Source organism: Pseudopipra pipra, chromosome 16 (genome assembly GCF_036250125.1).
Source record: "Pseudopipra pipra isolate bDixPip1 chromosome 16, bDixPip1.hap1, whole genome shotgun sequence".
In the NCBI taxonomy this organism is placed as follows: domain Eukaryota; kingdom Metazoa; phylum Chordata; class Aves; order Passeriformes; family Pipridae; genus Pseudopipra; species Pseudopipra pipra.
Window position 1 is genome coordinate 15719863 of NC_087564.1, and position 27879 is coordinate 15747741.

The window sequence follows — 27879 nt, forward strand, 5'->3', positions numbered from 1 at the left end:
ACGGACCCCCGACCTCGCTGGGGAGCCGCACCAGGGATGGAGCGTGCGGGGGCGGCGTGGGGGGCCCCGCGCTGGTCCTCGGCGTGCGGGCACCCCATGGGTGAGTGTGACCCCCCTATTCGCGGCTCCCTTCGCTCCCGCAGACCCCGTGCACCCCAATACCAGCCTCCCGGTTCCTTCCCAGCCCCCCCGGGACCCCCCGGGACCCCCCGGTCCGGCGCTGCGGGGCGTGGCAGGGGCGTGGCCGGCGCTCAGACCACGCCCCCTCGCCGGCCGCTCGGCGCTGCCATTGGCGGCAGGGCTGCAGGGGGCGGGGCCGGGCGGCGGCGGCTCCCGCGCCCCCTCGCCCGGCGCGGCCGCGGCCCCGGCCCGCGATGTCGCGCAAGAAGGCGGCTCGCGGCAAAGGCGGCGGAGCCGCGCCCTCGGCCGCGCTGCCCCCGGCGCAGGGCACCGGCCGGGCCGCCGCCGCCGCGCCCCGGGGGAGCTCCGCCACCGCCCCCGAGCTGCCCCGCAACGGCGGCGCGGCGGCCGGGCGGCCCTCGCTGAGCAGCAGCGGAGAGTTCTACGACCTCGCCTTCAAGGTGCGGGGCCGGGGGTGCTGCGGGAGGGGGCCAGGAGCGCGGGGTCAGTCGGGTGCGGGGTCGGCTGTAGCGTCCCCGAAGTTCCCGGGGTCAGGACCGGGCGGGCATCCCTGCTTCCCTGAATCCCTGCATCCCTGCTTCCCTGAATCCCTGCATCCCTGCTTCCTTCCCTCCCTCCCAGCCCCAGCATCCCGTCCGTCCGCAGCCACCCGGTCGGGGTCTCCCCGGGGGCTCCCGGGGCGGCAGGGTCGGGATCAGCGGGGGCTGCGCTCGCAGAGCCCCCCGGCAGCGGAGCTGCTGCTGCGGGACTTGTGCAAGTGATGGCCAGAGGGTGCTCTGGGAAGCTGCTGTGGCCTCCCGGCTCCTCTTTAACCTACAAAAAACGGGGCTGTGAGCGGGGTGATGGCACCCCCTGAGTGGCATCGAGTCTGCTCTGGCTGCTGCTGAGATGTCTCCAGCTTTCTGGGCTCAGATGGCTTCTTCTCGCTGCTTCAGATCCTGCCGAGAGAGTCACAGAACAAATTAATTTGCGTCCCCCCCACTTCATCATACGACCTGATGCAAGCCTAGCCTGAAGCTCACTTGATGATTTTAGGGCGCACTTAGCGATATGGGGGCTCATTTAGTGATTTTGGCTGAGGCTACAACTCGGTGCAAACGCTCTGGCCGTGTTTCTAACACGGGTCTCTGTAACCGAGCGTGGGGGACTGAGCCGGGAGAACGCGAGCTTTGCTGGGGCAGGTCCTACCGCGGTGTGTGGTGTCGAGAGCTCGGTGCCGGTGGCAGTTGGTGTGGCTATCGTGTTAAGGTTTGGGATGTGGGGTAGGAGGTGAGGGGTGTTCCAGAAGTGGGTTTGGTTGCTTTGGTAGGCGGTTGGTCCTGATACAGCTGCAGTAACGGTTTAACGGCTTCCCTAAAATGGAGCCACCTCCGTGTTTGCGCTGGTTCCTGGCTCCTGGAGCTCACCTCTGCCTGCCCAGGCTGTGGCTTTCCCTGGGAATTGTGCCCATGGCACAGGGATGAGCCAAATGGGTCTCAGAGAAGCCCTAATGCCCCAGTTAGCCAAAACCTCTGTTAATGGTCTGGCTGACTTTGAACCAGTGGCAGAGAGAAATTGCTTTGTATCCAGTAAAAACCTGGTTTGTTAAACTTTCTCCTTTCCTTGCCCCTCTTCTGAGGCTCCTGAGCTCTACCTGAGGCAGTGGCCAAATGCAAGTCCTGGGTACGGGGCTGCATCCTGGCCCCGGGTGCTTTGCATGCCTGGTGAGGCATTGGTGGTGCTGAGTGGGGAGAAGCCGCTGTTGAGGGTCACCTGTTTCAGAGAGAGGTCTGGAAAGTTAAAGAACTCCAATATTTTGTGCTAAAATTGACTTCCCCCCCTTCCCTTGGCTTTGCACCAGTACACCCGTGGTTCGCTGGCTGCCCTCAACCCTCGTGCCAGAGCTCGGTGTGTGGGGCTCTGCACCGTGGGGGCTGGGGCACTGTGGCTGGATCCTGCCCTCCTGGGCAGAGCCCTCCTGCCCCGAAATGAGCTACACCTGCACCCTAGGCTGCTGCCACCTCTCAGGGCTGAGCTGCAGAGCCGTGGTGGCGTTTGCCACTTTGGATGGCTCCTGGGAGGGTTTGGTGTGACCCAGGGCAGTCCCTGCCTTAAAACCATTTAAATCCTGTCACAGCCTAATGGCTCTGGGAAGGCTGATGGGAGCACCTTGGGAGAGAGGGAACCTGCCGTGGCAGGTGCAGAAGGAGCTCACGCAGCCCAGCTCCATGGTCCCAGATTTCTCGGTGGTGGGAAGTTGTCATCCCACTGAGGGGAGAGGGCTCGGTGCCCCAGGGGCAGGGGGGCTGTTGGTTTGGGCTGAGGTTTTGGGAGCTGTATCTGGGAGCAGGCTCAGCTCTGCCGTGATCTCTGTGGCAGGGGGCTGCCTGCCCTGTCTGCACCCAGGGCAGCTGCTGGGTGGGGAAACTGAGGCAGGGGCACCGGGAGCTGCTCCCTTGGCATCTGTGGAGGACTGGGAGGGCAGCTGTGGGCATGTGTGGGTTCCACTGAAGGCAGTTGCTTGCAGAGGGCTGATGCACCCCTGGAGCTGGCACTTATGGTTGGGGACTCCCTGAAGTCTCCCCATGGGTGGTGCCACATCCCAGAAAGCCCCACAGTGGTGGGGTGTTTTGTGGGTGTGTTGGGGAGCCTGTGGGCCCTGCAGCCGTCGGGTTACAGCTTGTGTCACCCAGCTGGCACCTCTTGGTTTTCAGGGGGGGGGTTTGTGCCCCCATGAAGGACTTGTTAAGTACAGCTTGGGGTAAGGTGTCTCAAGTTGAGCCAGTGCTCAGGGACACACGTGGTGCAGGATGGGGAATAATTCTGCTGTGAGTCCCCCTTTTTCCCCCCACCCTCCCCTGGGTCCATCGCTCTTGGATGTGCTTTGTTCCTCTCAAGCATATGGGATCTGCTGCCTGCTCCTGGGATGGAGCTGGGTGATGGCTGCAGGGGGCTTCCTTCCCAAAACCTGGAGTCTAACCCCCCTCCCTCCCTCCCTCCCAGGTGATGCTGGTGGGCGACTCCGGAGTCGGCAAGACCTGCCTGCTGGTGCGGTTCAAAGACGGCGCCTTCCTCGCCGGCAGCTTCATCTCCACCGTGGGAATCGACTTCAGGGTGAGTGCCCGGGGCGCTCCTTGGCCCCTGCCTGGGGGTCTGGCAAGTGAGCTATGGATTTTGCAGAGGAGTAACTAAACGTTCCTCCAAGGACTTAAACCTCGTCACCCTGACCTGTTTCAGCTCCACCCGGGGCACCTCGGGGTCTGATGGAAGTGGCAGCAGCACAGCAGCCTCTTTGTTACAGCTTTGCACAGGGATGGGGGAGCGTGTCCTCTGCTCAGGATCCTGGGGATAATTCCTGTAAGAACTGCTGAGGCCTGGCATCTGCCAGTGAAAATATTTCCCTAAGTCGTTTTCAGTGTTTATAAGAGTGGTTTGTTTTTTTTTTCTTGAAACAAAACCAAAACTGACATGAACCAGAATTCCCTGGAAACATTTCCTGAGCACAGCTTTGGGGTGCCGACATGGGGGTCTGGTGCCAGGTGGCCCTGCTCCCTCTGGCTTGGGGGCGTGTTGTGCTGAGGGGTCTCTGAGATGTCTGTTTTGTCTGTGATCGGAGCATCCCAGTGCTGGGAGAGTCCTGCAGTCGGTGTGTCAGAGCTGTATGGCTCCAGTGAGGACAGCAGGAACCTGCTTGACCGAGGGGTAATGGGGTGGCTGAGGGGGCAGAAGGGGAGACACATCGTGCCCTGCAATGGTCTGGTGTGCCCAGAGCATCCTTTGCCAGGCAGGGACACCTTAGTGCCAGCCAGAGGCCTTGAAACCTTCCCTTGGCCGTGTTTCCCCCATTAGTACCTTGTGGCTGCCTGGGGACATTGTGGTCCGGGGTTGGATCTCTCCCTTTCTTGAAGGATTCCTGGGAGATGGGTGTCTCTTGTAACCTGCTGTTTTGTGGGGTGTGAGTAATACCTTGCTGCTGCAGTGACATGGGAAGGGATGAAGGACGGCTCAGAAAGGCTCAGAAAGCCTTTAGGAAGGAAATGATGTTTGGTGCCGAGCGAGGCTGTTGGCTGCAGCAGGTGAAATGGGTAAATTGGAGTCTGTAATTTTATACAAAGGTAATTACACAGTATTTCAGGTGTTCTTCAAATGAAAAGCATTTTATTACCGATTGCAATGATTGATATAGCAAGGGCAGTCGTAAAACCCTGTGACTTATTGATTAGAGCACTGAAACTACTGTTACTGAGAAGCAATCAAATTAGGGTTAAATTACTTCTCTAACAGAGCTGCTAGAGCTACATTGCTCTGAAATGGGCAGATTATGCAGTGGGGAAGATCATGTGTATGCCCTAAAACTCATTATTATCATCCTTTTAAGGCACTCATAATTTTTGGGGGACATGGAAATAGTTTTTTGATGTGCATCTCCGTTCCCATTGAGATAATCCTGTTTGCAGGTGCTGTGTAATTGTCCCTCTCGCCGTTGGCACCGTGGTGCAGATGATGCTCTGGGGTGGCAACGCTGGAGGCTTCTGCTGGTTTTAATTTGTGTCTTTCTAATCAGAAAACTGTCACATGGCAGCTCCTTCTTTCCAAAATTCCGGAATTTGCTTGGGGTTTGCTGGCTGAAGTGAGTGAGGCTGTGTCAGGCGAGGCGGGCTGGGGTGGGAGGACGTCGCTGGGGTTTGCTGCGCTCTCTTGGCCTGGTGTTGGAGGTGCTGAGCGAGCACAGAGTGTTTATTTTGGTGCTTTGGGGGTTTTTGACAGGGTTTGTGGCAGTCTCTGAGCCTTGTTGGCAGCAGAGACTGCAGGGACCTCCCCAAGGCCAGCCCGTGTGGCAGCTGCACTCCTGTGCACGTGTGACCTTGTTTGGCTGCGGGAGCTGGGACCTGCCAGGACCCTGGATCCCATCCCAGCTGGGGAAACCCCAGGGACAGAGCTGCCCAACTCCTGACGTTGTTTTTGGGGCCATCTCCACTCTTTTTTTTGCCACTTGGTCCCTGCAGGCTCCCTGGGATGGGATGAGCAGCCCCTCTGGCTCCTCTCCCAATCCACCCACTGGTCTCAGGGGTCCAGGATCCATTGCTCATTTTCAAGGATGTTGAACCATTAGATGCATGCAAAGCTAATGGATTACATAGGCCTGAGTGAATGTAAATGAATAGAAATCCATTTAAAATTAATCTGGCATTACAATTCCTAATGGCCCCCAAGGTTTGTTCCCTCCTACTGTTTTATGTGAGGGAGAGCCTCCCACATCGTGTTTGTTTATCATCATTTCTTAAACAAAGAAGGATGTTGATCTGAATGTATTTGGAAAACAAACCACTGATGCTGGGGAAATAAAGATGATTGTATTGTTAAAAAAGGCATCAAAATGGCACCTGTTGGCTTCGAGCTTTGGAGGTGTCAAGTCCTCAACATTCCTTCCTGTGAAAACTGGGCTTGCTGGGGGAGCATCTTTAGCTCCTTGAGAAAATTCCAGCCTCAGCATTCAGCCAGGACAATGCCAGGGTATCCACAGCTGAGGATTTGGCTGGGGCTGCTCTGCTGGGGTGATCCCCCCATGCTGTGGGTGTTTGGGGTCCTGAGCAGGGGGTCACTTGGAGCGGCACAAACATCGTTTGAGTTACTGTGTCGTTTCCCCCTGAGGAGAAAACCCTGGGGTGGGGGGCAAACCCCTCTCTGTCTCCGGTGTCTGGGTCACAGTTGTCACCTTCAGGGTTTCCAGCCATTACTAGATAACAAGGGACTTAATTATTCCTTCCCATGAAGGAATAATTCATTCTGAGCCGTGGCACAAGGTCTTCTTCCTCCTGGGGACCTGGCAGGTCTCTCCCCACAGATCTCCCCCGGTGAGGGCAGAGCAGCTCTCTGGGCAGGTCATGTGTGCTTTCCTGCCTTCATATGTTCAGATTCCAGGGAGAAGGGGCTCCTGGAAAAGAGCAGGATTAGCCCTCAGGGGTGTGAATCCCATTTTTCTCAGTGCCACGGAAGGAGCTGCCTCTTGCTGTAATTTTGGCAACTCTGCAGAAACCTCGACAGAAATCCAAGCTGAGCAGCCAGTGGGACTTCTGTCCTGTCGTGACAGCTGAGTAACGGGAGGAAGGTCTTGCCAAAGCAGAGAACCCAAAGGGCCTCGTGAGCCCACTGTGTCCCTGTCCCCGATGACATCCCGGCTCCCTGGGGCTGCCCAGCCCGGTGCTCACAGCCCCCAGCTTTGCAGGGTCGGGCAGGTGAGGATTTTTGTACTAATTGGACCTGAAAGGAGAAGAACATGAAAGAAAAATAAAATTAAGGATGAGCCTTTTCTCCCTGGGAAGAGGTGCTAATGAGCTTCTTTGCATTAGCAGGGGGGATGGTTTCTGTGTTAATCAGGGGGATGAAACCGTTGGGAAGCACTTTTTGGTGGAGTTCAGAGCAGGGTGGCTTCTCTTGTTCTCCGAAGTGTGTAGTGGTGTCGCTCCTCACTTGCTGCCCCGAGGAGGGGGAGCAAACCAGCATCCTCCTGGCACCGAGTTTGGTGCTGCTGGAAGAGGAGGAGCAGGAGGGAGCCCCGACGCCTCGGCACAGCTCCGGGCTGCCCGAGCAGGCAGCAGACACAGGCATTGCCTCCTCTGAAGGTTCAGCTTTGATGTCCACCGGTTCACACCGGTGTGCTCGGGGGGTTTCTGCTGCTGCCCCCGCCGCAGTCCCCTCGGGAGGCTCCGAGTTCCAGCCTTGGCCGTGCCGCAGATAATCTGCCCGCCGGGACGGCTGCTGTGCTGTAAACAAACCTGCCACCGGTGGCCCTGAGCTCTAAGGACTCTTGATTACACTCAGCCTGTGCTACTCAGGGGGTGGAATCAACGGTGTATAATATTTTTTTTCCATGAGATTTTGTTGTGTTTGTGTGTGCACCTTCCACCAGCCCTCGGCGGCTGCCTGTGCCTCGAGCAGTCAGCTGAGCTTTGCAGGAGGATGGGAGATGTGCTCCTGCCATGCAGAGGAACAGTGACCATGGTTTGGATTCACCAAGACCGGTCCTGGATCTCCATGTGCTCAGGGCAGGGGGCTGTGGATGCCCTGAGCATCTGCTGGTCCCCAGTGGGCACCCGAATCCCTGTCCTTGGGGAGATGCTCCAGTTCCCAGCAGGTGCCCACATCCCTGCCCTCTAAGTGATGCTTCATCACAGCCTTTGCCTGGTGCCTCCCTTGGAAGGGCTGGAGCAACCTGGAGGCTCCTGGAAGCCGAGGGCTGGCTTTTATCTCAGTGGTTGGCATGGAGCATTAGCAGGGCTCATTTTCTGATGGATCAATCTGGAAAAAGTGGGAGGGGAGCTGCTTAGGCCAGAAGAAAGAAATAGAAATCAATTAATTTCAGCATGTCTTTCTATACTAAATTAGCCCTGGATGTTGGAGGGAAGGGACTCTGGCATTGGGCAGAGTGTTCAGTCTCTCCTTTGCCACGAGCACTGTGATGTGTGTGGGGTCAGGATGGGGATCTGCTGCAGCAGGGTGGGTTTAGGTTGGTCCCTTCCAACACAAACCATTCCGTATTTGTGTGTATTTCCAGCTCTTTGTCTGAAATTGGTTTGTTCTGCGGCTCCCATTGCTGGATGAATTTTCACAGCAGCCAGGAGCTGATTTCATATTTTTGCATTTCTCACTGTATGGAGAGCTGGGCTCAATTTGCCCAGAGGAGCTTCCCATCCCTCAAAGCGTCCAAGGCCGGGCTGGACAGGGCTTGGAGCAACTTGCTCTAGTGGAAGGTGTCCCTGCCCATGGCAGGGGGGTGAATCTGGATGGTCTTTAAGGTTTCTTCCAACCCAAACCATTCCAGGATTCCCTGATTATTCCTGCAGTGCTTCCACCCCTTCTGCCTGGTTTCAGGGATCGGATGCGATGCCATCACCGGTGCCGTAGGGACCAGGTGTGCCTGAATGCAGCAGCAGGTGAGGCAGATCCCGGTGCCCTACACAGGGAGGGCAGTGCTTGTCAGCTGGAACACACTGTGATTTCACCTGTTTGTGCCATGTGTGGCTCTGAGGGTGACGCCTTCTCCCCAGCTGCTGCTGGTCCCTGTTCCCTGCTCCCAGGACGGGCTCTCAGGGGAGTAAATATTCATTTTTCCTGGGAAGCTGAGCCCCGCTTTGCTGTCAGTGGCTGCTTCCTCCCTTGCAGAGGGACACTCACAGCTTTGCAGTTGGCAGCTCCTGTCATTTGCATGCAGGGGCTCAGTTGCCAAGAGATGCTGCGAGCGGTGCCCGTGGCGGCTGCGCCCGCTCCTCTCACAGCTGCTGGTGTTTTATTCATCTTTCTTTGCCTCCTGCATTTGAAAAATAATAACCCCCAGCTCTGCAGCACACCAGGGAGATGCAAACCCCCATGTGCAGGTGGTAATCCCAGTGGACAGCAGGCTCCATTCCTGCCTTGGGTGAGGCAGAGAAATAAGATGAATGTCTTCAAAGCAGAAGTGCTCAAGCTGCTCTTTCAGTGAACTGCTGGAGCGGCAGCAAGCCCCAGAGCCTGGTTAAGAAAACTCTTAACCAGTTTAATCCTCTTTGCAGGATGGTGGGAAGATGCCTTCCCCACTCTCCCACCCCCTCGGTGTTGGAAATACCACTTGGAATAGTTCGGGTGTGGAATTTTGCATCCGTTTCATCTGACATGAGAGTGCTGGGGATGTGGAGTTTGGGAGATGCTTCTGGAAGGGCACTGGTGTCTCCCGGGCTCCTGCATCCCTGCTGGTGCCCAGTGGCTTCATGGTGCTCACCAATAGCTGGTGTCCCCATGGGTCTGTCCTGGTCTGAGGTAGTTGAAATAGTGGGTTGCATTAGCTCAGGGAGAGCAGGAGGCCTGGGATGCTGGGGTGCTGCAGAGCCAGGACACAGGCACGGAAAAAATACACTTGGGAGCTGCTGGTGGAAGGAGGGTGGTTGTCAAGGTGTTCACTGTAACCTGCCTCTGTATCCTCCTAGTTTGAACTATGTGGGAGCCCAAAACCCAGCTAGAGGATGGGGATGGACATATGGAAACTGCTGGAAAATGCAATTCCCACCCACCCGCAGCGTCTCCAGGGCTGTGGGTCAGAGCCCCACTCCCTGCCCCGCTCCAGCTCAGCAGGATCCTGGTGCAGGAGCAGGGTGAGGAGGAGGTCGGGCTGCAGGAGGGCTGTGGGCACACGGCTGTGTTGTGTCAGTGCCTCTCTGGGTGCTGCCAGGTGGGAAATTGGCCTTGGTGAGGCCAGTCTGGGCTCTGGAGCATCCACTACCACGGTGCTGAGCCAGGCTGGGTCTGCTCCTGGTGCCAGGACCTGTGAGGGAGTGTTTTATTGGCTATAAAACATTTATATGGGCCTAGAGTAAGTCTAAATGGTTTGAATATTTAATGGAATACATTTGGCTTAATTTCACTTTCATCTTTTATTTGTGATAAAATATTGAATTCGGCTGTGCAGAACCGGGTTGTTCTTTGAAAGCAGATGGAGAGTGGCTGGGAAAGGGGGTCAGGTGGGTTTTGGGGTGCCTCTAACCCCCTGGCTACCCTTGGAATGGCCATTAAGAGCATCCCTGTCTCATGGTTCTGCCTTGCTCAGCCCCTGTGATCCCCTGAGCCCTCACTGCCTTTCCACAGTGCTGCTGCCTTGTTTTGTTAATTAATTATTTGCCCCCAGTGGGCTTTGGGTTATTCCCAGAGCAGATGTTGATGATCTCCGTGGGGAAGGGGGAGGTGCTGCTCCCAGGTTCAGCAGTAGCTGCAGTGGTGGGAGCCAACTCCAGCTGAGCTCGCCGGGCACTGACTGTGCATTGTCCTTCCCTGAAAACCACCTTTCCCTTCATCCTTTCCCCAAAGAGCCAATTCCTTGTCACCTGAGCCGTGGGGACAGGGGTTTGGTCGGTCCCATCTGTGGGGCTTTGCCAGACCCTGTGAGGGTGACACTGAGCATCCCCATGGTGAGGGGCAGGGCAGACATCGGCCACTCCAGAGCCTGGAACAGTGAGTGCTGGCAAATCATCCCCCTTAGGGAAAAACCTGGGAAAAACAACCCCATCCAGTGGGTTATACCTGTGTTTATGGGGGAAGGAGCCACAGCATGGTGTGTGCCTGAGCAGCTGTCCTAGTCCTTGGATGGCAATGGGGGACACACTGTTCCTATGGCAATGGGGGATTTAGGGATCAAGGGCTTGTTTACCTGCGGAGCCTTCAGAAGCAAAATATTTTGTTGTTGGCACCACGGGGACACCCGTGCCCTGGGGCAGGGACTGGCTCAGTGCAGGGGCTGGCTCAGTGCTGTGCCCTCTTGTGCCAGAGCCGGGTGGTGCTCGGCTGCACCGCGCTGCCCGTGTGCTTCCTGGCTCATCCCAGGGCTCTGGAGCTGCCCGGCTCCCCCGGCAAGGGATCTCCAGCGGAGCAGTGGAGCTCACACAGCTTTGTCTACCAGGGGCATACAGCATTTTAAATCCTGGCTCAGCACCGAGTCATTGCCCTGAGGGATTGGAGAATCTCTCGGAAGCAACAGCAAAGAATTCATCTTTATGCCTGCACTGGGAAAAAAGCATTTCTCCCTGATCATAACTAGCGTGTGTTGGGAGCTTGTGCTGCTTCAGCCCTAACGGGTGATGTCCATTGCCCTGGGCTGTGGTTGTCCCCGGGTGAGGAGTCATCAAAGAGGACTCTGAGGGTCTCAGTGATGCTTCAGAGCCTGAGGAAGATGTTGGTATGACAGGGCTGGGGTCATTGCTGTCTGCAGGAGATCAGCAGGCAGGAAAGGTCAGATTGTAGGGGAGGCAATGTGGTCAGCATGTCTCTGAGGATGCAACTGGTCCTGGAGGGAACACCTGGACAGATTTAGTTCCATTTTGTGTGGCAGTTTTCTATTTAATTTATTGAAAGGAGGGGAGTGATGAGGAGCCTTGCCCAGCTGCATCAGTGCAGCCGAGCCTGCTTGGGTTGGATGCCACAGAGCCATCCATCTGTGTCCACATTGCCAGCCCTCATGCCATCTGCCCACGTCTTGGGACTTTTTCCTCCTCCCTGCCAAGCCTTGATGTTCCCAGGCCCAGTGACACACTGGGGAAATGGAGTCTTTGGCTTTTCCAGCTTTGCCTGCGCAGCATCACCACGGCAACCGCCCGGGGTGAGCGCTCTTCCTCGGCACCGGTTCGTGGCATTAACGCTGATATCCGGGAAGAGCCCCCGGGCCATGTGCCCCACAGTGTGACCTGTGCCAGGCACCGGGGGAGGTGAGGAGGGGTGGGGGGTCCTGCCCCAGCGCCAGTGCTGCTGCTCCTCCTCACTGGGACTGAGCCTGGACCGACCTCAGCCCCTGGCACTGCCTCCCTGGGAGAGCCGCTGGTGCCGACACTCCTGTGCCCTGTGCTCCCAACCTTGGAACAACTCCCTGGGAATGACTTTTTCCCCCCAGAGCCAAGTGCAGGAGGCTGCTGGAGGCATCCAGGGAGCCCCAGCCCTTCCGAGGAGTGCAGACCCCACTGGTGAGGACCTTGCTCTCTGTTGGATGCTGAATTTGGTCTGAATTGTTGGATTTGCTCCCTGTGCTGCTCACCAGCAGCAGGTCCCACTGGTGCCTCTGTGCCTCGCTGCTTCCTCCGAGCTGATGACTAAGAAAAACACAACTTCGTGGCTGGATGAATAATTCAGCCCAGCCTCGCTGCTGGGGGGGTCGTAGCAAAGACCCTGTCCAGGGACCTCCTCCTTGTCAGCATGGAACAGTCCCTGGATGAGCATCCATCTTACAACGGTGCCCTGGGCAGAGCAGGGGCAGGACAGACCCTTTCCCGGGAGCACAGGGAGCCCTTCCCGTGCAGGCAGATGTCTGGGCTTTCACTGGTGTATCTTTGCTCCTGGGTGAGCACTCCCTGCTCCCGGGGGCTGTGGGGGAGCACCGTCTCTGTGGGGTCACACCGTGACCCGCGGGCTCCCATCGCCCCGTGTGCCGCGCGCCTCGGCGGAAGCGCCGCGGGATTGTTGCTACTCTCGGAGTCAATTTTTAGAGCTCAGCCCGGATTTGGCAGCAGTGCCAGCCAGCCCACGCAGCTCCAGCCTCAGCGAAGGGCTGGCAGCTCTGCTGGGCTGCCGGGGATGCAGCTTTGCAGGGGTGAGCCCCCCGTGCCGCGTCCAGGCACTTGCCATGGCACCAGAGACCCTGGCACAGTGACAGCCGTGTCACACTGCCCTGGGCACCTGTCACCAGTGTGTGGGGTGTGCTGTAACCGCTGCTCCTGTGTGCTTCCATAGGGCTGTGGGGGCTGTGTGGTCAGTGTGCTCACGGTGTGTGCAGGGAGTGGAGCCAGGGCTGTGAAGCCTCTCAAGCCCTTGTGCTGCAGGTGTGGGCTTCCTGGGGCTCCCGTGTTCCTGAGACATCACATGTTGCAGGTTTCAGATGAGTGACTTCTCTTCTTCCTCTGAGTGCTGAGGCACGTGTGGCCTGAAGCCAGTGCCAAGGAGCTTGAAAGGTGCTGAGTCCTGAGCCTGGAGGGCCCCCTGTCCTGCTCAGGGAGCCTGTCCACAGGCAGTTCCCTTCCTGGCTCCTTCCCCAGCTCCTTGTCCCAGTTCATTCCTCAGCTCCACCATGGTTTGCTGGTGAGGCTTGGGGAAGCGTGGTTAATGTGGTGGGGTCAGAGTGGGGCTGGGAATCTCTTCCCGGTGAATTCTGCTGCCCTGTGTTTGGGAGAAGTGCTGACTGCAGGGCATCTCCAGGGCATCCCTGCAGGGTATTGCCATGGAGCATCTCTGCCTTGCAGGAGCCCTGCAGCAAAAAGCAGTTGGAGGACTGGGGGAGCCAGAGCTCTGAGAGAGGGTGACCCCACCTGTCTGCCTGACAGCAGGAGTTTGTGTTGTTAGGAGGGGCAATAAAAGGAGGAGACCAACTCCCACAGCATCACCTTGCTTTGGGGTGTGGGACATTCACAGGACTCAGAGCGTGGTGCCAGTGAGTTGCTGTGGTGCTGCAGACCCTGGAGAGCAGCACCCAGAGCTCTTAAATCAGTCAGTGCCGAGGAGCTGGACTTGGGGAGCGGGTCCTGCTGTGTGGGGGTGTTCTCCAGGCCCCTTTGCATCGGGGTAACTTGCCAAGGTGGCTCCAGGCAGGGCTGGAGCTCAGTGAGTGTCTCTGTGGCTCAGCCCGAACTTCCTTCAACATGTTAACGAGCTGCACTTATAAATGTGCATGAATTAACGGGAGAAGTGCTTGGCAGTGCCGAAAATAACCTTGTTCCCAAGCAAGCGTTAATGCTTCGCAGATGTGTTTTTCCCCCTTGAATAATACACATGTGAGGTCAAATTATTCCAACAGGGAAGAGCAGCAGGAGCAGAGCAGCTTTGGGGGGTTGATTCTCCAGGGATCGGCCCCGTAGCCCAGTGCAGGGGTGGAAATCCTCTCCTGAGGACCCAGCTGCTCCAGCTGGAGTTCTTGGCTGAAGACGGGCTTTCCAAGCGTGCAACAAGGCAACTGTGTGTGGAGTTTGGCCCAGTTTTGTTTGTAACAAGGTTGGCAATGTCTTGGAAGAGCACCTGCCTGTCCAGGAGCACTGTCTGCGCTGTGTTCCTGTCCTGGTGCTTCTGCCTGAACCTCCTGGCGACCACAGTGGCAGGATTTGGGATGTTTTCTCTGCCTGGGGTGATTTCCCAGTGCAATCCTGGCTTGCAGCCCTGCTCCAGTGCCCCACACTGGGAGAGCAAATGGTGGAGTTGGATTAGACAAACTGGTTTGACTGACTGGGATGGTTTTGGTGTGGAAGTGCTGGTGATGTGCCGAGTGTGCTGTGCTTCCTTACACCTCTCCATCTCCCGGGGCTTTCAGTGGAGCCCAAACCTTGGGAAGAGCCTGCTCTAGTAGAGCAGAAAATGGGAGAGCTGGGACTGCTGCTGAAGAGAAGGAAAAGCTTTGCAAAGATCAAAGCTTTGACTCCACGGTGCCTGGGCTGGTGCAGCTCTGTGCTGGTAGCATCAGGAGGGCTCCTTGTGCCGTGGCTTCCTCCTTGTGCCACCAGTGAGTGGATCTGAGCGACCACCCCGGAGCTGACAGAGGTGCTGGGACAGGGGCTGTGCCCACTCAGCCCACTGTACGTCAGCCCTTGCTGTCGCTGCTGCCACCACACTGTGCAGAGATGGGCTGGGTGTCAGGGAGCACTGGGACCCCTGATGGGTGTCAGGGAGCACTGGGACCTGAGGGATGCCAGTCCTGGGGGCTGACTGGACTCCTACAACTGTCAGAAAATCTCATTATAGTTGTTGAGTCTCTCCCTTTTCCTTGAATCCTTTGAAGGATCTGTCTGGGCTGAGCTTTGCTGCACAGCGAGAGCGCAGCGCTCAGGAGCTGTCTGCCTCGGCTGCAGGTGAAGGATGGGTGTGCTTGGGATAAAAAGCTACAGATTCCTTTGTCAGGTCCCTGGGGTTTTTATTTTCTTTAGGGATGAGAAGCGCTCTTTAATAATGCTGTTTGCAGTGCTGTCTGCAGATGATGCTGTGTTACTGCCAAGGTGTTTGCTGCTGGATGTTCAGCCCTGATTTTTTTTTAATTGGATTGTAGAGTCTTCTGAGAAACTTTAGGCAAGTTTTCAGCCTAGGGCACAACCTGGGGCTGGCTGCAGTCACTGAGGTGAATCGTAGAGTCGTTTAGGTTGGAAAAGACCTTTAAGGTTATAAAAGTGCTACAAGGCTTTGTTCCCCCCTCAGATAAATGACTCCCTGTCTAACAGGACTTGATGAGCCATTTTTCATCCCCACGGCACTGATGGCGCCGTGTTTGCTGCAGATGAGAAATGATCCCACAGCAAATGCTCCGTGGAGATCCCTGTTCCGCTGTGCAGCGCGGCGTGTCCTTGATGAGGAAAATGAAGATAAATATGTGGAGTGCCACGTTACTTATTCCCAGTATTGGCACCGATTTGCGTGAGCCATCTCTGCCCCCTTTGTCTCCAAGGCTGCCTGGTTTGGAAGTAAGCAGGGATATTTTTAAAAATATCTCTTCTATCATAAAGTAGGGAAAAAAGAGATGGAAGGGGTGAGTAATGCAGCCCGGGGTGTTGGGGGAGCTGCACAGACCATCCCTGGGTGTGGAGGAGGGATGTGGCCGTGGGCTCCATCCCATCCTGGAAGCTGACCATGTGTTGGAGCTGCAGGGATGGGCTGCAGCCTTCCTGCTGACTGTTGCGTTTTGGTGGCTCTGATCTCCAGGGTGGCTGTAACAGATCCTGTCCTATGGAATTTTAAGGCTGGAAACCCCAGTTTCCCTGGCTGCCTGCAGGACTGGGGCACAGGCTCGCTCTGATGGGGCAGAGACGTCTCAAAGCCTTGCATGGCTGTGACTTCTGCCTGTTGGGATGAGTCTGAGCAGCCCTGTTGGGCTTGAAAGCATCACATCTCACCTGCCTGTCCCTTCCTCAGGGACTCACCCTCCAATCATCCCAGGGCTGTGGTGGTTCCATGGAGCAGCCGGGCAGGGGAAGGAATGCTGGACGTGGCTGCCACGGGCGATGCCGAGAAGCAGAGCATGGCTGTACTTTAAAATGCATGATCCTAAGCAGATCCTCTTACCTCTAATCTGTCCCTAAGACAGGATTCTCTTCTTGCCAGAAAACCCTTTTATTTGCAGACTGATGTGAATAGAAGATGATAAGTCACTAATTCTTCAGTGTGTCTGCTCCAACAAGAGCCTTGGCTCTTATCTCTGCAGGGCTGGCAGCCAGGGAGATGTTAATTGGGATTTAATGTAGTGAACATGGCTCTTGACAAAGGCTGGATCTCTGACATCCCTGGGGTGCTGCGGGGAAGGGGCTATGCCCACCTGGAGACCACAGGTGGGGTCATTTATGTAGGACAGGGCTTGTGGCTTCTCCTGGCAGGGACCCGGTGTGCAGGGCAGAGGGGACACATGTGGTGACCCCTGGAAGGAGGTGTGGGGGGGACACGGGGCTGGCTCTGGCAGCAGAGCGGGTTGGAAGTGCCGTGTGCTGGGAGGTGACATGGTGTTAATCTGCTTTTCACGAGATCTGCTGAGGAACTGAGCAGCGAGTGCCGACACGTCGTGGGTTCTGAAGGGATCTTGGCACCGGGGACCGGCGCTGGCTCTGGAGCAGCTCCACCGCGGGTGGGAGTGTGGAGTGTGCAAGGCCTGGGGAGGAAAAAACAAGGCAGAAGTTTCTATTTTTAGCTGCAGAGTGCAAATGCACAGAGCTGCTGAGGAATTAATCACCTGCCCTGCGAGATGAATGGCTGGGATTTCTCTCTAAGTGGAAGACTTAACGGGATGAGGTGGAGGGAACCGTGCGGGCGTGTTGGCCACCCAGGTCTCCCCTGGGATGGGTGACAGGGATGCTCAGGAATGTCTCTGGTGGTGGCATAGCTGAGGAGAGGAGGAATATGATTCCCAGTGCCTGGGATATCTTCCAGCAGGGCTCAGCATGGCTGGGGCAGGACCACGTCCAGCCACACCATGGCACAGCTCTGCATCCAGCCCGTGTCCCTGCCCCACTCTCCCCATTCCCAGCAGCTTTCCGCAGGCTCCGGGCTGTTCCCTTTGCTCTCTGGCAGGGAATGTGCTCCTGAAAGGGTTTTCCCCAGGCTGGAGTGGTGGGCTGGCTGTGTTTTCCATGGAGGCACTGCATGGCCGGGCAGTGCCAGACCCGCTGCCCCATGGCCTGGCGGAATGAGCATGGCTTGAATTTGGAGGGACCAACATTGGAGCCCTATTTCTACTGAGGGGGCAAAGGGGGGGATGCTCCCTCATCACTGGCCTTGGCAAAGGGCCGGGATGTCCCTGAGCCAGGTGCTGTGCCTGGGGAGATGCTGAGCCACAAGGACCAACTCCCTGGCAGCCACAAGCGCATGTGTGGGAAAACCTCAGGGTTTTAACGAGCAAATTTAATGCAGTGTCCTGCTGTTTTGGGCAGGTTTCCATATCGATCCTTAATCTATTTTTGCAGCCGCTGTTGGAGGTGGTGGTTATTTGTGTGTCTGCTACAGCCACAACTCATCCCATTTCCTCCTGGCACAGGAGCGTTTGTGCTCGCAGGGGAATTTGGATCCAGGTCCTGCCTTGGCACAGGGCTGGGGTGCTCCAGCATCCCTTCAGCCAGTTTGCTGCTGCTGGGTTCCTCCTGGCTTCCTAGAATAAAGGATAACCCAGTCTATCACCCACCCCTGAGCGGCGATGGGGACCTGGCAGCCACCTGCCCCGGGGTGACACCACAACCTAATGGCATTTCTGGGTGGCTGCACTGTCAGTCCCACAGCTCATTACTGCCACTAATTAACTCAGCTGCTGCCTGGAGCCTGGTTTGATCCATAGTCACTGAAGCCATTTGTTCCCATTTTGGCAGGAATTCTCCCCCACTTGGCCGCAGGAGCTGCCTCCAAGGCCCAGTAATGACACTTGAGGGGGTTCTTTTCCGTGGTAAACGTGGAGCCCCTGGCACTGTGTGTGCTCGGGTGGGTGGGTGATGGTGGGTGCTCCTGGAGCCAACACCCACCAGAGGCTCCGGGGAGCCAGGGTGGGGGCTCCCCTGGTTGGAGCCTGAGCGGTGTCAGTGAGCAGCTCCCATTAGTCCACTCAATTGTGAAGCAAATTAATCCATGTATCCAATTTAACTTTTAAGGCTTTGCCTAATGAGTTAATGTGTGGAAAAGCTGGGGGAGGCCGGATTGTCTGTGGTTCTGACCCTGGGTGGTGCTGCAGCCTTCCCTGGCATGGGCTCAGGGAGCTGGGGCTGGGCTGGGCTGGGCTGGTCGTTCCCAGTGGGCTTCACCTGGACCGTGGGGACGCTGTGGACCAGGGGAATGGCAGTTCCCCATCCTGCAGCTGCCCCGAGAGCAGAGCAGGGCAGCAGCACCGTGATTTGGGTGGGAGCATCTGCCGCAGGGTGGATGTTTTGGGGAATGTGGTTTTGCTCCATCACCTTCTCCTCCATCCTTTCTGCTTCCAAACGGCTGCTCCTGGGCAGGGGGTGGGATCGTGCCAGGGCTGCAGCCAGCGGGTCCTCGGCGTGTCGATAATGCTGCTCTTAATTGAGGACCATCTGCACTTGGTAATTTGATTTTTCCTACATCTGCAAGGTTCCAACTTTGTTTATCTGACATCCTGAGGATTATTTAACTTTGGAGCCTCGTGTTCTCCAGCCCAGGCATTCCACTGCAGCCCCTGCTAGACGAGATTTTAATAACATTGTCACCGCCCCAGGAAAAAAGACACATTAAAATCTGAAATTGGGAAGGGCAACAGCAGAGCTGAGTCGCAGGGATGGTTTTCCTGCCCAAATTTGTGTGGCAGGAGGCTGCTGGGAGTGTTACCTCTGTTATAACAAACTGTGTGAGATGAGGAATGAGCCCTGAGCACCACAAGCACTCCCATTGCCCGCAGGGCTGGCAGCACATTTCATGTCTCAGTGCATTGACACACGTCATCTTTTGTCTTTGGATGCTTATTAGTAGCTCAGCCCCCAGCTGTGCCTTGGAAAGGCTGTCAGGAGGGAATTGAGGCAGCTCCTTAAAAAAATAATAATAATAATTGGAAGCTGGAAAGTCTTTTAGCCATGGTATGGGGGGAGACTTGAGCATCTGATTCATCTGAACCACACCAGTTTGTGCTGCTGGCAGCAGCTCCTGCCTCTTTCCACCCCAGCTCCTGCCCTTTCCCACCCCAGATCCTGCCTTTTCCCATCCTGCTCCTCCTACCTTCTGTTTGCCTTCTTCACCCGTGTTTTGCAGCCACCTCGTGCCTGGGGGCAGCCAGGGGGCTCAGAATCCTGGAATGGTTTGGGTTGGAAGAGACCTTAATCCACCCCCCTGCCATGGGCAGGGATACCTTCCACTAGACCAGGTTGCTCCAAGCCTGTCCAGCCTGGGCTTGAACACTTCCAGGGGTGGGGCAGCCACAGCTTCTCTGGGCAAATGTCTCTGGGATGCAGGCAGGGGTCCGGCAGGAGTGATGCTCTGGATGGCTCTGGCTGTGTCTCCTGCCTTCAGGAGCATTTCTGTAGCTCCTTGCCCTGGAAACCCGCTCTGTTCCACACCCAAACCCCAGGAAATCCATTTTTTTCCCCAGCCTGGTCCAGCAGCACCTGGATCCATATGCAGACTTTAATTAGGTCTAAGCATTTCCCCCCCTAAAATGTAGGTCAGTCGTAATTAGTGTCACTCCTGCTGCTGCCAGCTCTGTGTTAATTAACTCCTGAAGTGCAGGTCAGTGCATGAAGGGCAGCTTTGGAGCTTCACCTTTTTTGGCTGCTCACCGGATGCTTCAAGGTGGCTTTGGCTCAGATGGTCCATGCTCAGGGCTTGGGCCATGTTCTCCCTCCCACTCGTGGTGGTCATCACCCCTGGAGCACGGCCACCCTGGGGACATGGCCATGTCCCCGGGCACAGCCTCACACTGCTCTGAGCTGCATGTGCTGGTGTTGCCATGGGGAAGGGCACCTCTTTGGTGCTGGTTTTAACGTGAAGCTCCTGGTGTCCTTGTCCTCATCTATCACACCAAGTGTCCTTTTCCCCTGCAAGGTGCTTGTGCCGAGATCCAGGGCCGATGGGGAAGTGCCGAGTGTTTTCCTTCCTCTGCAGCCCCTGGCACGGTGGCCCTGGCACAGTCCCTGGCAGGTGGTATTGGCAGCTGGTTGTTGCCAACTGGGAATGGCATTTGGACAAACGCTGTGCCAGCGCAGAGCCCGGGGCTCCCAGCCCCTGCACCCTGCAGGATGTGCCGGTGCCTCCCTGGGGCAGCAGCCACGGGTTGGACTCGATGGTCCTTGTGGGTCTCTTCCAAGTCAGCACAGTCTGTGATTCTGTGACCTGACGGGAAGGTGAGCTCAGAGTGGATTTTCTGCAGATTGTAAACCTGCCCTGTCTCACCTGCAGAACAGGGGCCGGGTAGAGCTGTTGTGCCTCCTCTGGGATGAGGGTGAAGGTGCAGCTCAGACACAGCAGCATCACCACGGCACACAGTCCCACCCTGGGGATGGCTCTTGTCTGTACTCACCTGGGAGCCCTGGGCAGAGGCACCAAGGTCCAGGAGGCACCTCATGGCAGTGGGAACCCTGGGTTTTAGGCACTTCAAGCCTTCAGCAGCCTTGGCTTCCCATCCCAGGAAAGGCTCAGCTCCGTGTTTGGTGAGTCTCAAGCCCCTAGCCAGCTCCTCAAGCCCCCGGCTGCTCCCCAACTACTTTCCAGCTCCCCCACCCCACACCCTGGCTGCCTATTTTTACCGTTCCTGGGCTGTGAATCACTTTGCTCCCCCGTCTCAGTCGCTGCCTTTGAAGGTATTTATAAACCTCGACCGTCTCCCCTGCGCCTGCCTGAGCAGATGGTGGATGCAGCGCTCCAGCTCCTCCTGCCCTCTCCTCCTCGCCTCTATCCGAGTGTAGATGTGCAGGAAGCGAGATGCTCCCTGTGCCCTCGTTAAAACCATCAATGAAGAGCCTCAGCAGCACTGTCCTGGTGGTGTGAGGATGGGCACCAGCACCCCGAGGTGCCTGGTCCTTGGTGCTGAGCAGTGTGGGATGTGCAGGGATGGATCTCGGCACGTGCCTGGAGGGGTTTGGTGGCACCGGAGCTGGTGGCGTGTCCAAGGCTGGGGCTGGGTGAGCCAGGGCTGAGCTGGGGGAGCCCAGCCCAGGGTCAGGGCAGCCTTGACCATCCCATGGCCACGTGCCTGGGGAGAGGGAAGCACCCCATGCCAGTTCTGAAGGAAATGGGACTCAAATCATCACCAGAGCAGCAACTGGCTGCCTCATCCCACTGGTGCGCTGTTCCTTGGCCGCATTTCCAGCACGTTCCAATGATTACTGTGCTAATTTCTATGCATCTGGCAGGCAAATTAATCTCTGCTCCTTCGCCTGGGACCGCTGGTCTGTAGGGTTGTGTTTGGTTCGTGTTTGGAGAGCCTGGTGAGGTTTGCTGGATTGGTGGTTGCTCTGGGACACGGTCAGGATCTGTCCCCTGCCCTCACTGTCCAGCACAGCCACCTGGAGGGGCACCAGTGGGCTCCCCACACTGCTCCCAACTCTGCCAGGGCATCCTTCTGCAGAAAGTATCCCATTGTTTTGGGGAAAACCCGGTGTGCCCCTTCCCCTCTTCCTTTCCACCTTTCCTAAAACCAAGAAAACCAGGGGAAAAAAATGAGAGAGAAATCAGGAGAAAAACAGGTACGAGAGGCAGGAGGAGTTATTTTTAATTTGCTGACTGGATATGGAGTGGTTGGCTCTGTCTTTTGAAGGCTGGTAAGGTGGGATGCTGGTGCTCATTAATTTATGGCCAGAGGTCTCCAGCCCAAGCCACTTGTGGCACCATCAGGGTTTAGGTACCCAAATAGATGCAGCTTGTGGTGAAACAGGGAGGGATCCTCTGGCTGGGCCATGGTGCAAACGGCTGTGCAGGCACTGGGACTGATGGGTGCCAGTTTAAAAAGCAGGAGAGGGGTCAGCCCAAGGGTTTGGTGAAACTCTGTCCGGGATGGGGGGCCGGGTGTTTGTTTCTCCCTGGGGTCCTGGGTGTCTCACAGCCACGCTCACCCCTCACCACCCTTTCTGTTTTCTTTCAGAACAAGGTGCTGACGGTGGATGGGGTGAAGGTGAAGCTGCAGGTACGTCCTGTGGCCCTGGGAGCAGCTCCCTTGTCCCTCTGGCTGTTGGGAGCTGGGCAAAGCCCCTCAGCAGAGGAGCACCCCCGACACAGGTCCCCCTTCTCCAGCCTTTGCTGTTGTGTCTCCTGCCACAGGACAGCCCTGCAGGCCTTTTGGCTGCTCTGTCCCTTTGGTAGGAGCCTGCTCAGGGCTGGGGGCTGCTCTGGCCATGGTGATCCGTGTCCCAGCCCCGCTGCCTCCCTGCTGCTCCGTGACTGCAGCTGGAGACAGTGAAACCAGAGCAGCACCTGTGGGGTTTGATCAGCTTTTCCAGGCAGCTCCTGCTTTGGCAGAGCCAAAGGATGGTGATCCTTGAAGAGATCCACATTCCCTGGCTCAGCCAGCATCCAGCCCTTGGGAAATGTAGATTTTGTGTCCAGAGCTGCTCCAGCCCCCCAAGACCTGACCATTTGCCTGGAGCTCAGTAACACCATTAGCATGGATCCTCCCCAGCAGCAGCGTGGCACTCTGCAAACCTCCTGCTGCATTAAAGACTGATAAATCACATTAGCAAGTCCCCATGCATCCATCTGATCCATGGATTTTCCGATTAAGGGCCGTGTCAGGAGCCCTCGGCCACTCATTGTCGTGTCCCTGCGCTGAGGAGTGGGGAGGTGCTGCTTCCATATTTATTGCTCTTGTTGTTTTTCCTATTGATGTCCCTGGAAGCAAAAGCTGGAGAGGCTTCCTGGGGTTGCACCGTGCTGTTTGGGCTAGTTTTGGTGGGTCTTGGTCACGTCTGATCCCTCTGCTCCCGTCTGCTTTCCAGATCTGGGACACGGCCGGGCAGGAGCGCTTCCGCAGCGTCACCCACGCCTACTACCGGGATGCCCACGGTAAGCACGGCCACCTCTGCTCTTGGGGAGCCCCCTGGAGCTGCCACTCCAGGCCAGGTGAGTCGGGAATCACCGGAGCAGTTTCCCCGTGGGAAGCAGCCGCCCAGGATGGAGGAGGCTCTGTGTGTCGAGGTGCAAACACACCGGCAGCGTGAGGTGTTGCTGTGGTGGATTTTAGTGTTGTTTTACATTTCCCAGCAGGGACCTGCTGTCCCCAGGGGTGACCTGCCACGGGGACCGGTGCAGAGCCAGCAGTAATGCCTGTCCCTCTCTCCACAGCTCTGCTCCTGCTCTACGATGTCACCAACAAAGCGTCCTTTGACAACATCCAGGTACGGCAGCACCCCCGGCCCCTCCTGCCGGGCTGGCTGCGGGTTGGCCCAGGGAAGGGAGTGGAGTCAGAAGGGAGCTGAGGGGTGTAGTCAGGAGTGACTGCATCCCTTGGACCTGCCCCCATGGAACTGAGCACCCTGAGCCCCCATGGTCTGATGGGGTCCTGGGGCTGCTGTGTTGGGCTCCCACATATTGTCAGTGACACACCCTGATCCCAAATCATCCCTCGCTTCCCTGGCTGGGTGCTGATGCAGGATGCTGCTGGACTCGGAGATGGTGGAGCAGGGATTGCTGGGGATCGCCGGCACTTGCCGTGAGCGCAGTGTTGGCACGAGAGGCAGCAAGTGGCTGTTCACACCACAGGGTTAGGGATTACAGGGAATTAGGGCAGGTTTGATTAGATTAGGCTGGATTAGAAGGCAGAGAAGCCACCCCATGGCTCAGGGAGGCAGGTTCAGGGGCCTGCTGGGATGAGTGTGCTCGGCATGGGGGCAGCACGTGCAGGACACAGGCACAGGGCACATCCCAGAGCCAACCCTTGGCCTTACCCTCGAAAAGGAGGCTTAGTCTGAACGTCCCAACCAAGGGGAAATTGGGGTTAAATTCCTAGAGGCACCTGTGGGCAGACAGAGCGGGCAGTGGGGTCAAAAGGCTGCTGTTACCCTTGGAAATGGGGGTCTGGTAGCAGCCAGAGCAGGTGCTGGGCTTGCTCGGCACAGTGGGCCCCTCAGTGGCACCCCGGGGCACCGCTTGTCTACAGGGCTCATCCACGGAACATCCCTGGCACTGCTCGGGATGGCAGCGTCTCCACCACAGAGGGTGTCCGTGCCCAGGACTGGGGCAGCTCCCCCTTCTCCTCCTCCTCCCCCTGGGGCTGTTGCCAACCCCTCTCTCTGGCTGTCTCCCTCCAGGCTTGGCTGACAGAGATCCATGAATACGCACAGCAGGACGTGGTCCTCATGTTACTGGGAAATAAGGTGAGCCTGGCCCCACCTTCCCAGAGCCTCCTCTTCCTCCCACAGTGGAGCCACGGGCAGGGGAGCCTGGCAGGGCATAAGGGCATGTGGAGGGTTACCTACTGGTGAACCTTCCAAATCACCCCAAATTGCTATTTGCTGTTCCCATTGCAGGTGGATTCAGCCCAGGACAGAGTGGTGAAAAGGGAAGATGGAGAGAAACTTGCCAAGGTAGGTGAGGTGCCTGAGGATGTGCACCAGGAAATGGTCACCTGGAGACCAGTCCGACCCAAAATACGCCTGGGACCACTTTGCTTTTCTTCCCTTGTTGTGCTCTCCCCTTCCTTCTCATCTTCTTTCTCTAAGCTTCCACTAACATTTCTTGTTTCTTTGTCCTCAAAAATTATTCTCAAAGTTACCTGAGCTGTGATCCCTGGCTCAGTTTTCCCTGCCCACCATGGCAGGGTATGAACTCCCTAGGCAGGCACTGACACTGGCCAGAGCCTGGGAGCCCCTGGGAACATCACAGGTGACACTCCTGATGCTGCTGTGTCTCGTCCCACAGGAGTACGGGGTGCCCTTCATGGAGACCAGCGCAAAAAGTGGCCTCAACGTGGAATTAGCGTTCACAGCCATTGCAAAGTAAGTGCCTGGAGCAGCAGCTGTGCTGGGCACCTCTCCTGCAGGGACACAGCAGCCGTTGGGATAATGGCTGGCACTGTCACCCACCTCTTCATGCCCTGGGTCCCACCTTCAGCTCTTTTGCTGGCAAGAACTTGCCCTTTCACATGAGATATGAAATGTCTCATCAGGGGGAGCTTTAGCGAAGTGTCCTGGCCAAGTTCAGTTCAACTGAGCTGGGCCAGCTTGGAATCAGAATCCTGGAATGGTTTGGGTTGGAAAGGCCCTTAAAGCTCATCCAGTCCCACCCTCTGCCATGGGCAGGGACACCTTCCACTAGCCCAGGTTGCTCCAAGCCCTGTCCAACCTGGCCTGGGACACTTCCAGGGATGGGGCAGCCACAGCTTCTCTGGGCACCCTGTGCCAGGGCCTCCCCTCCCTCTCAGGAAGAATTCCTTCCCAATATCCCATCTAACCCTGCCCTCTGGCACTGGGAAGCCATTCCCCTTGTCCTGTCCCTCCAGGCCCTTGTCCAAAGTCCCTCCCCAGCTTCTTCCAGACAAAATCCCTTCTCCCAGAAGCAGGCAGCATAGGAGTACCGTGTTCCCCCTTCCCACAGGGAGCTGAAGCACAGGTCCATGAAGTTGCCCAACGAGCCCAAATTCAAGCTCCACGACTACGTGAAGAAGGAAGTGCGAGGCTCGGGCTGCTGCAGGTCCTAACGCTGTGTTTGTACAGAGACTCTGGCCGTGCCCTCCGTGCTCCCGTGGGCAGTGTGTGCATGTCTGTCTGTCTTGTCTGTGTCTGCCCCCAAGGTGAGCTGCGCCGTGGGCCATGGAAGCAGCAGCAGGAGGAGCTCTCTGGGATGCTGCAGCCGCGTGCTGGGCACTGCTGCCCGAGCCCCAGCACAGCCATGGGTGCAGAGAGCACTCGGCTCTGTCCCCTGGTGTTCCCGCCTGGCTCCCGGGAGCTTGGCTGTCTGGGAAGGGGCTGGGCTGGGATCTCCTCCCAGGGCCAGCTGTGCCCGCTCTGTGAGGCTGCTGTTACCTTAGTGAGAGTCGTGCTGCGACGCAGGGGAACCAACACCTTCTCCCCATCTGAATTCCCCTTCCTTTCCCTGCATCCCTGAAATTCAGCCCCTGGTCTGGGGCATGCAGGAAGGATGTGTTTGAAGGCAAACATTTTTGTAGTTGCTTTCTCCTGTCTGTGCATCCCTGTGAGGTGGGACACACCTCTAGGGTGAGGGATTCTCCTGTTCCCTGCAAACACAGAGCTTGGCTGTCTGTCTGGATGAGCTCCTGCATACCTGGCTGTGTACAGAGATTCCTGAATTATCCCTTCAGGAAAGGCTTTGGTTCTCCTCCTTCCGCCGTTTCTAGTACTTTAATTGAGAAGAAATCTAATGTATTGCAGCTTATTCTAAATACCTTCCTGTAAGTGTGATGGCGTTTTCAGATGCAACAATGCTTTGATATCTTCAAAGTTCTCTTGGGCAGCTCTTTCTTTTCGCCGCAGAGAGCTGGGGGGAAGCTGCAGGCAGTGATTTTACAGGCTGCAGACTCCTGCCAGCTCTCTTCAAGGGCCTTCTCACCCCTTTGGTCTGTGTCAGGCTTTTGGCTGTTTTTTTGTCAAGCTGCACTTCTAAGTACAAATCTGAATCTGGATGAAGTGTTTGGCCTTTGGCAGTTTTTTCCTTTGGAAACTCCACCCGCAGATCAGCAGGTGCCTGCTGTGCTGAGCCTCGTGGGCCACTTCACATGAAAGGAAGTAACCCATCCATTGCCCTCCAGCCACCACCAGCCCCCCCAGCAGCTGGCTCAGACAGCCCTGCCCCTCCTTTTGCTCGTAATTTTGGCTCCAGCACCCCCTTCCTGATGGGCACAAGGAGCCTCCAAGCTCCTCTGTGAGCTGCAACAACACAAGCAGCTACAGCTCCACAGGGTGAAAAAGGATCCTGAAATGAACCTACTGAGAACAGAGCATTTTCTTTCCTAGGTTTTTTTTAGGGAGAGACAAGTCTCAAAGTTGTCTGATTTAAATTTTAAAGTAATCTGCGGAAAACCCATTCCTGCAGGAATTTTTGCGTTCCTAGCAAACCCTGCTGCCAGTCCCTCAGGAGCAGGCAGGTGAGGGATGGCTGTCAGGGCCCCCCATTTCCCCCCTCAGCATCCCACAGATCCAAGGGATGGCCAGCACTGGCACAGTGGCCAACACCCCCACTGGAGCAGCAGCATTGGTCCATTGCTCAGCGAGCCTTTCCCTAAAATAACTGGAGCAACTCTCTTCACCTGAAAAGTGTCATTACCTGCTGCAGGTGCTCTCAAGATTTGTTTGCAGGTAGCAGAGCCCAGGGCAGGCTCTGAGAGGGGCTCAGGAAAGGAACCATGTAGGAATGTGTAGAACTTGCTGTTCCAGGTGCCTGGGTGAGCTTTGCTTTGCTCCCACTGCTGCTGTACTGAGGGGTCCCCAACGCTTCTTAGAATCCCACCCTGGGCTCTGCAGCATTCACTTGCTGCCTGAGGAAAAGAGTGGGATTTCAGAGAGTCCCTGAGCTTGCTGGGTCCCAGGGATTTGGTTTTGTGTGGGGCAGGAACAGCCAGGCAGCTCTGAGCCCTGAGCTGTGCCTCCCTCTGCTTCCTCATCCTGCCCTGGGAGCAGCTGCAGCTCCATCCCGAGGTGACAGGGAGTCTACCTAAAGGCAAAACTTAGCAGCAGGATTCCTAATGAATTAGAATTACTGATGGACTAGCATTCCTACCTTAGGCTGCTGCTTTCCCTCTCAGATTGGCATCTCACTTTCTGGGAGACAAAGCTGAGAACTGGTCACTCCCTGCTCACTGTGGGACTGAAACCAGTTAAAGACCACTAATAGTGAAGATGTAAATGTTTCCCTTTGGAGAATTTCCAACCCACCTGTGGGGAGCAAACTGCCAGAGCAGAGCCCTCACAGTGGTATTAGACTCAAGCTTTGAGCAGACAGCCCCATCTCTCCCAGTCACCAGTTCCCAATGCAGGACTGGTCTCCCAGTGCCTGCACAGTGGCCTGACCCCAGAGCTCCTCCTCACGTGGCCATTTGGGATTTTTCCATGGGCCTCTGCTGCCACCACGCGATGCTGCAGGAATTGCTCAGTGCAGCATTAATTGTTTGATGCAGCATTAATTGCTCGGTGCATCCAGCGTCACCCGCAGCTCTCGTTTCTGCTGGCTCTTGTTTACAGCTTTTGGTTCATTCCTGTTAATAAAATTTTTTATAATCTCCGTGGCTACAGCAGTGTTTTGATCGTCTAAACACAGCAGCACAGAGCACTCAAGTAGTTCACTTGCCTTGAGCCCATCTGGATCCACATGGCTGAACCACCAGGGGATGTGACCCATTTAGGTTGGGTATTAGGGGAAATT

The 27879-nt window shown here is 56.6% G+C and overlaps 1 protein-coding gene and 1 long non-coding RNA gene across 2 annotated transcripts; one reads left to right on the forward strand and one right to left on the reverse strand.

Moving 5' to 3' along the window:
* Positions 1-359: 359 nt before the first annotated feature.
* RAB26 (RAB26, member RAS oncogene family) lies at positions 360-27738 on the forward strand. Its single transcript, XM_064673429.1, has 9 exons — positions 360-581; positions 3124-3234; positions 21653-21694; positions 22503-22569; positions 22849-22901; positions 23814-23879; positions 24033-24089; positions 24424-24500; positions 25099-27738. Exons 1-9 carry the CDS (start codon positions 375-377, stop codon positions 25199-25201), a joined length of 783 nt encoding a protein of 260 aa, XP_064529499.1. The 5' UTR covers positions 360-374; the 3' UTR covers positions 25202-27738.
* Positions 919-1440, reverse strand: LOC135423321 (uncharacterized). The gene is made up of 2 exons (XR_010434774.1): positions 1330-1440; positions 919-1079 (listed from the first exon to the last, which is right to left on the reverse strand). It is a non-coding gene; the product is annotated as an uncharacterized LOC135423321 (long non-coding RNA).
* Positions 27739-27879: the final 141 nt, after the last annotated feature.